We start from the raw sequence: 8,835 nt of genomic DNA, 5'->3' as shown, positions 1-8,835 counted from the left end.
AATGATGTCGGGGTTGGTTTTTATTTTTTTAGTCAAATTTTTTTAATTTTTATCGTTGAAATTTTAAATATTTATTTAGATTAAACTTTTATAAAAGTATTCTTGAATTCACTGAAAATTTTTGAAAAGTGTCTTTATTTTTTAATTATTAATATATGTCAAATAAAAGGAAATCAATATTAAAAAATTCGATCATTAAAAATTAAATTAAATTAATATTTATGAGACAGAGGAATAATTTTTTTTTTTTACTAATAAAATCACTTTATGAAAAATTGAAAAATAAAATAACTGACTTTAACAAGATAAGCGGGGCTTGTTTTGATTACAATCCTTGACTTGATCAATAAAAAAAAAAACTGTTTTTGGATGATTATTGCTTAGAACAGTTGTTTACTTGAAGCTGTCGTTTTCCTATCAATAAATAAGAACAGGGAAGTGAATAGAAATTTGTTTGAATCGTAATATATGACGTCTTGACTCTTGATTGATTGATTGGCAAGTCTTAAAAAAAACTTGTAATTTAGTAATTTATTAAATTAGAAAATAAGCGAATTTTCACTCATGTAAGACAACTTCGTGCTCTTTCCGAGCAGTCCTTCCACAATTCCATAATGGATGCCCTTGCTCAAACTCAAAATGTTGTTTCGTTTTTACTTTAATTTCCATTTAAGTTTTACTTCAGTCGATGTTCAAGTCACTCGTTTTTTTTTATAAAAAAATTACAGTATGAGTATAAACGAATAAGTTACATATATTAAGATTTAAATTTTGAATTTATTAAATATTATTTTTTAGAAATAGTTGCATAAATTAAACCTAAATTTCTGGTTTCTTTTTTTTTTTTTTTTCATGGCTGAAAAGTCAGTGTTGAATTTTTAAACAAGTAGAAGTATTCATTACAAACCTTTTCGTAGCAGCAAAAGCCGAGTAAAATGCAGGCAAAATTGACTTTATCCAGCGCCAAGCTGTACCAATACGAAGAAAAAGATCGAAGCAATAACTAGAGATTTCAAACTTAAAATATCCATTCAGTAGAATATAGTTACAACGTCATCTCATTTGCTTGTCATTTGAACCTCCTTCCCTTGGCCGGTTCATACAAATATAAAACTAATGAGAGTCTATTACTATACCTTATATAATTATGTATACATAAAATTACATGAACCAAAAAATCCTTCATCTCCCAACATTAAAAAAGAATCACAGACCTTATAACTTTGATGACAACAAATTTAATTCCTCCCCCCCCCCCCCCCCCCATTTTAAGGCCAGAGAATTTGACACTACAAGTTGCCTTCTCTCCTGCTTTCTTCGTCCAAACAATATGGCCTCCATATATATATTATATAAATATAGTTTGTATTTTCATGGTAATCATCACCATACATCCCGAAGATATCTGCCAGTCATTTGCAGATTTTTAACCATGCTTTCAGCCTTTGAGCTGTCTAGAGATCCCTGAAATCACCAAAGTTGGTTCACCCACTTAGCAAAATAGAACAAAAGAGGGATGCACCACATGAATGTGACATTTTTCTACTTAAAGATGGGGGCCACCAAAAGACATTAAAATGTCAAAAATCAAAAACTCAAAATAAAGGAGAAAACTTTCTAGTCTTGCAGAATAGAATTGAAAAAGTGGCAGTCACTTTTTTCTAATCAAATTGCCTTCCAAAATGGCAGCTGGCAATCACATAGATAAATGTAATAAACATACCTGCTCCTGCAAAATAGTGTGTAGAGTGCGATGGACATCCCTAGCCATGCCCTTGGCATCACCACACACATATAGGTAGCCTCCCTGAGAAATCATGTCCCAGATGTCCAAGGCCTGGAAAGAGGCGAGAAATGTGTTTAAATCTTGAAAATAATATACTGGTAAGACAACTGAAATGTTAAACTTGTCAAAAGAAACAATTCAAAAGGCTTCCATCCTTCAATTCTTGGTAGGTGAAATATGTCAAGTACCTTCTCCGTCATTTTATGTTGCACATATTCCTTGGTAGGTCCCTCACGTGAAAACGCAACTACAAGCTCAGAAAGTGCGCCACTGTTGACAAAGTTGTTGAGCTCATCTTCATAAATGTAATCCTGCGAAAAAAAAATATTGAATTAAACTTTCTAGTTTAATTACAAATGTATCCCTAAACCCACTAGAGATATAAAACTAATCATAGGACTGGGAAGTGCATGACTTACCATTTTCCGATTTCTGCAGCCAAAGAACAATACAGATGGACCGAGTTCAGCTCCAGCTTCTTTCAGGGCAAGTCTTTCCTGGAAAAGGAAATATAAATAATTAGTTTATAAAATTCACTCAACATGATGAACATTGAAAAGGTGGCAAAACTTACCTGAAGGAATCCCCTGAAAGGAGCCAATCCAGTACCCGGGCCTATCATAATAATGGGCACTTTAGTATTTGAAGGAAGTTTAAAGTTTGATTGCCTGACAAAAATGGGTGCCCAGCTGCAGTCATGGCTTTTCTCCAAGGGCACAGAATTCTGAAAAACAAAGGGGGTAAATGGGGATAAAATCTATATTACTACTATCATTCAATGGAAAAGAGATGCAAATGACAACAGGGAGGAACTTTTAGAGGAGAGGAAATAATGGGTGCTAATAAGTTAGCAACCAGGAATTAGATATCATTTATCTCCTCAAAAATGTCATTTAACTTTCCATTATCTTCGAAGGTTGACCTTATGAAAAAGAGAAAGATAACATTTTGAACTGAGTACCTTCATCCAAGTTGAACAAACTCCTTTGTGAATACGACCCGTAGGTGTTTTCTCATAAACTAATGCACAAGTTACATGAATCCTAGATGGTGCCTTCCTGTAAAAATAATTATAGATGGTAAATAGGTGGCATGTATAATTAAAAAATAGTAGAATTAGAATAAGACACGAAACTGGAGACAGTAAATGAGAGATTCATAATGCTACCAACTTAATCATCTATTATGCATTTCCTAAACTTACTATTAATAAAGGTGTTTCATTGCTAATGTAGGAAATGCATAATAATAATAACAATAAAAAAAAAAAAGAAGCTTAATTTGATAACTCCATGGTGCTCTTATCGTGGAGTCATTTTCTCCAAGAAGGCGTGCTCTAACACGCAACTGATCTGGAACTGAGGATTCATCACCCCCAAAATTAAGCCAAATATCACAATGGAGTTTTTCCTCTTGCAAAGCGAAAGAGAGAGAAGATAAGAAAATGGGATTACCTTGGTGAGGATGAGATTGAATAGTATCTAGGCTGCAACCTTGGAGCAACAGCTGCAAAAAAGACACCAAGTGGAGGCTTGGCTGAAGGAAATTCAGCCATAACCTCAAGGAGGCTTCTCTGACTTGCAGCCATCCATTGTGCATATTCATCCTGTACAATAAGATGCCAGATGTTGGATCAGCATACAAATAAGCAGCAAAGTAGGGGAACCAAGCTGACATAAATTCACTCCTATCACCTTTCCAGCAGGCGATGCAAGGTTTCTTAGTTGATCGGCTTCAGTTGGATTAGAGGCATGAGCAGCCAAGGCAAGTAAGGCAGACTGGAAGTGGTATGAATTAAAGAATTAGCTTAGTTATTCAAAGAAAAAGAGAGAAGACCCCATGATATATTGACCAATAAAATAGTCCAACCTTTTTTGGCAAGCTTAAAAGATCAGCATAACGTGCCAGTGCTGTTCTCAGAGTGCAAGGTGGGAAAGGAGGAGGCAAAGAGCTTCCAGCAAGTGGTGTACCATCCTCTTTATCAGTATGAACAGAGAAATAAGTGTCTGGCGATAAACCCAATAAATTCAATGCTTCCTCTACAACTTCATCTAGATTCTCACAGTAAACACCAACATGATCCCCTGTTTCATATCTGAAAAGGAAGACAATTATGAGAAGGTGAAGTTCACTATGATGTTAAAATGAAAACTTAAAATTAGCAGCACTCAGCATCTAGTTCTAGGAAATGAGACGAGTGTAGGGAAGGTGACATTATTGCAACACCAAAAATTGCCAATACAGTAGCCAAATGACTTAGGAAAGCAGCTTACGAAAGTCCAGTGCCAGCAATGTCAAATTCAAGATGGGTGCAAGAACGATCAGATGCAGGAGTATGAAGCTCCTTCCTCACAGCCACATTAGACCTTCAGGTTAGAAACAGCAAAACAAGTTAGAATTCATCAAAGAAGAATATTAAACAAAACGTCCACCCAGGCATCTGAAAAACTATTCTAGTGTACCTGCATGGATGTTGAGCATCATAAATAGCATGACCATTTGCATTGCTCCAGTTCTTATCTTCAAGAGGTGCATCTGCAGGATCATAAAATACAACACGGTATTCCGACACAGCAGCAGTGTATGGGGTAGAAACAGTTGTTGCATCATCCTCATCACGCAGAAGCTGATCTAACTCAGGCCACACTATTTCACGCCTAAAAGAGCAAGATAGTTCAATAAATGATAAAGGTAAAAGAATGAACAGGCTTCTGATTCAAAACAGAGTGGGAGTTCTTAATACCATGCAGTAAAGTCATCTTCAATACATTGGTCATCATCTCCGAGACCCACAGGAACTAGGCGCTTTGCTCCTGCAAATATGGTAAGAGGAATGTTAGCCAATGTGGTGAAAATAAGATGACATTGTTCATGAGGCAACTGTAAAACAATCTTTCAGTACATGGATCCAAGCATTTAATCCATCAGCAGATTTCTATTTGAACATTTGAATATATAAAAAATAAACATTTGGTTAGATGTCAAGACTCACTTAAATTAGCTGATATCACAATGCCACATCTATTCAAAATTTTCATGAATCGGAAACATAAGGCAAAAATTTTTATCAAAAGATGCACATTATAGTTCTGCATTGTAAGGCATGTTAAGTTTTTCATGGCAATCAACCACAATAAAAGGCCTACTAGCTTACTGAAGCAGAATATTTTTAAAAAGTAAAATTTTTGCACTCTTTGATAAAAAAAAAGGATGTATTTCAAACTTCTGCTTTCATTTTCTTTGAATAAAGCATTTCCCTCAAGAAACATTAAAGTCACTATAGCTAAGTAATAATAAAATTTTTATACTGAAATGATGGGATATCTGAAATGCAGCTTCTGATAGTATGCCAACTAAATACATGCACATTATAGCAATTTATAGAAATTAAATCATATTAATGACATTTAACTCCAAAAACTATTAAAGCAAGCAATGCACACTACCATAAGCATTATCATAATTCATCACAAAACAAAATAGTTAGAAAATATTAATATATTTTTACCAAGAAGCCATTAGAATAAAAGTAAAAAAATTAAAAATCCATGAATGAGTGCATTTGTTTATAAGCAGGGGGAGATGAAAGGAAAATTAAGAAGCATACCCTGCTCAGTAAGGGCATCATCGACCACCTTTGCAACCTTGTTAAAATGTTCATACTGTCTGTTACCAAGGCCAAAAACTCCATACTTCATATTCTGAAGCCATTCTCCCCTCTCTTTTCCCTAAATTCCCAACCACACATTCAATAACAGCTAATTAAAAAATTCTCATTCTATATACAACTGCAATATCATAATTTGCTAAAAACAAGCAAACTCATTATGACTCTTGACTAATTATAGTTAATATTTACCTCAGTGAACCATTTATAGAACCTAGCTGCATTATCAGTCGGCTCACCATCTCCATAACTACAAGTTCACCAAATTAACCATATCAGCGAAAGAAATTCCAAATATATATACAAAAGATATAAATATAATTATCAAAAAGAAAATGATTCAAAATAACTCACGTGGCTAAGAAGAAGAAAGCCAAACTCTCTTTCTTCATCTTCTCCTCGTATTCATCATCATCTGCCGCATAATCATCCTATTTATAGTACCAAAAAAAAAATTCAATAGTTAAAATCACCAATTCTAGTTCCAAAACATAAACAAAAAATTCAAAATTAAACTTACTATATCTACGACTTTAAACATCGCTTTATCATAGCGTGCTTTCGCCTCCTCAGCTAGAGCCTGAATCACATTAAAATAAAATAAAACTAATAAGCAAATAATGATCAAGGAAAATAAATTAGCAAACAAAAACAAAAGAAATTAATATATGTATATATGCAAAACGTGGAACCTTGGCAAAGCCTTCGGCGGTGCCCGTTTGAGTACCGAAGAAGATGGTGACCTTTTTCTTGCCATCATCGACTTCGAGTTCGCGTTCTTTAAAGATTAAAGGCTTAGGAGGATCGATTTGCTTATGTTTTTGAGAACCGGATCTACGCCAGATTAAAACGACGACGCAGCCGATGAGGACAGCGATGGAGGTAGTTAAAATCATAACGAACTCTCTATTCTCGAGAAGGATGGTGACCAACTCAGCAGCAGAGTCGGAGGAAGCGTTGGAAGGGTCCATTTTTCCCCTGATTAAGGCTGACATCAGATCGAGCGGCGAAACTTTCATGGAACCAGAAGAAGAAGATGATGATGAGGGATCCATCTGTGTTTGAAATTAGAGTAACTGTATATGCGAAATGGAGAGGGAGAATATCTGAAAGTTTTTTTTAATGAAATTTCGTGTTGTTGGTAGTTTGGTGGTGGTTGAGAGTTGCGAGAGACTTCGATGGGTTAAAAAAGGGAGGCAAAGATAACAGAAGCAGGGGGGTGGAGAAATAGAAAGAGGAAGGGAGTGAACGAACCCAACGCCTACCAAACCAGACTAGTCAAACCCACCTAACAGCTAGGTTAACTATGGTTAAATTTAAATTAAAATCACTTAAGTTAATTTTAGACCTAGTCTATTTAACTCAAATTTTGGATTTAAAATAAATAAATAAATAAAATATTCTTTTTGTATTTATATCTTATTTATTTAATATTAAAAATCAAAAAAATAAAAAATTATTATATTATTAAATATAAAACATATTTTTATTTTTTTAAAATTTATATATGATTTTTTCATAATTTTAAATCATATTATTTTTATATTTGTTGATATTATTTTTATGTTGTTTCATTTATCATATCTAAAATTATGGACATTATTTTTAGACCATATATTTTAGTAGTTTTTTACTGCTGCTACTAATTTATGTTTTTATTAATGTAAAAAAGAATAAAATGCCATTTCCTCTTTCTTTTCTTTTCTTTTCTTTTCTTTTATGGTAATAAAAAATAACCATAGAAAATATGCCTCCCTCCCGTTATCTGTTAACTATTTCTTTCTTGTTGACTCTTAAAGTGAATCAACTTTGTATTCAACAATTCAAGTTAATAAAATTGACGAACTCCATCTTAGTGGTGTTGTATTAAAATTCTTTAACAGAAATTGTGAAATGAGAAAAACAAAAATCTTTTTTTTATTTCACAAATAGCAAAGATTTGAACGGTGATTGTTTCTGTTATTCCGGTTGTAGTTGTAGAGAGTCAAGGGCGCCGACAGATTGGAAGTTTTCGGCCTTCATTTAAAATGACAAAAATGGGATCTGGTCTGGCGCTGAGCTAAAGGTACCTTCCTAGGCTGTTGTTGTTTCGGCTACGCGGTGGATACGTGGACAAAACCGATTCACTTGGTTCCGATCCCTTCATTTATTTGCCACATTAATTTATTGGAATAAAAAAAAAAGTCTGCGAATGGCTGGCGCTGGCAGAAACAGATTTTCCTTAAGGCTAAATTGGCAGAATTTTACTGATTGGGTGTCTTTTCATTTTCTTTTGCATGGACTCCGGGGTTTCCCATGTTTGCTGTGGACGACATTTAGACGCTTGACTCTTGACCCGCACAACTCTACAATATCTATTTTTTAAGAATAAATCAAAAGGGGAAGAAGAAAAGCAAAGAAAAAAAAATTTGAAGAGTGGGAAAGTATAAAGAGGAGTAATTTAACTATTCTCGATATTTACTCTATATATGAGCGACCATGCTACAAATTGTATAAAAATATACTATTAAACTATGTTATTTTCTTGATTTAGGCGGATGTAAAACGAAAAGTTATAACATGACATAATATGTTTTCAAAGTGTGCTGTAAAATGATTTTTTTTTTTGGGCTTATTTCATCCATCATTTATGATGTGCAAGAAAATTAATAGCATAATCATAAGATTCAAAGAAATTTTTATTTGACTTTATTTTACACTATTAAAAGATTTAGCCTATTTCATATAAAGTAAGAACAATATCTAGAGTGCATAGATTTTTCATCAAAGGTTATAATGATTCTTACTTTTTTATTTATAAAAAACTTAACCAAACCCTTGTGTTAATTTATTCAATCAATTTATCTATTCATTGAATTTATATCTTTTGAAATTCAATAATTGCTTTTGCCAATCTTTTATAAGTGAAAAAAAAAAAAAAAAACTCCTTTCAAAAAAGTTTAATCATTTATAAAACAAAACTATCCATCGATATTTAATAAATACCGTTTACACTAATTTCATATATAATATATTTCTTAATTTTTCTCTTTCTTTATTTCGAAAATAATCCAACAAACTATCTGCTTTTGAAAAAAAAATACTAAGTAAACTCTGCATGTAGAATTTATCCTTTACATCTTGTTTTTATGTTTTATTATTGCATCTCCTATCGAATTTTGTTTTTAATTTTCGTCTAGTTGTTCTCTTCTTCTTTTTTTAAACTAGTCTAGCTGTTCTTTTTATGAGTTTACATTTATAAATAGAATCATAATCATAATCATAATCATAATCAATCACCATATATAACATATAAAATCAAACAAATTTAATAAGATAGATAAAAAATTAAAGTAAACAAGCACATATGAGATTCAAACATGAGATCTAAAAGCAAAAAATT

The 8,835-nt window shown here is 32.8% G+C and overlaps 1 protein-coding gene across 1 annotated transcript; it reads right to left on the bottom strand.

Annotated features, from left to right (window-relative positions):
- Positions 1-1,004: 1,004 nt before the first annotated feature.
- On the bottom strand, positions 1,005-6,651 carry LOC111284995 (NADPH--cytochrome P450 reductase 1-like). The gene is made up of 17 exons (XM_022874191.2): positions 6,146-6,651; positions 5,974-6,033; positions 5,808-5,884; positions 5,646-5,703; positions 5,394-5,514; positions 4,530-4,599; positions 4,249-4,443; positions 4,060-4,152; positions 3,656-3,881; positions 3,481-3,564; positions 3,241-3,392; positions 2,748-2,844; positions 2,361-2,510; positions 2,206-2,283; positions 1,975-2,097; positions 1,724-1,837; positions 1,005-1,464 (listed from the first exon to the last, which is right to left on the bottom strand). The coding sequence occupies exons 1-17, from the start codon at positions 6,506-6,508 to the stop codon at positions 1,384-1,386; spliced, it is 2,142 nt and encodes a 713-aa protein (XP_022729926.2). The 5' UTR covers positions 6,509-6,651; the 3' UTR covers positions 1,005-1,383.
- Positions 6,652-8,835: the final 2,184 nt, after the last annotated feature.

Source organism: Durio zibethinus, chromosome 6, assembly GCF_047325235.1.
Source record: "Durio zibethinus cultivar Kanyao isolate XHJ-2024 chromosome 6, ASM4732523v1, whole genome shotgun sequence".
Lineage (NCBI taxonomy): Eukaryota > Viridiplantae > Streptophyta > Magnoliopsida > Malvales > Malvaceae > Durio > Durio zibethinus.
The sequence above is the reverse complement of the archived record's forward strand: the minus strand, read 5'-3'. Positions and strand labels throughout refer to the sequence as shown.

Excerpts from the sequence above, each read along its gene's own strand:
- LOC111284995 (XM_022874191.2), bottom strand. The coding sequence starts at position 6,508 with ATGGATCCCTCATCATCATCTTCTTCTTCTGGTTCCATGAAAGTTTCG. Across the intron at positions 5,515-5,645 it reads TCTATAAATGGTTCACTGAG|GGAAAAGAGAGGGGAGAATG; the intron begins GTAAATATTAAC and ends TTGGGAATTTAG. Across the intron at positions 3,393-3,480 it reads TTGCATCGCCTGCTGGAAAG|GATGAATATGCACAATGGAT; the intron begins GTGATAGGAGTG and ends CTTATTGTACAG.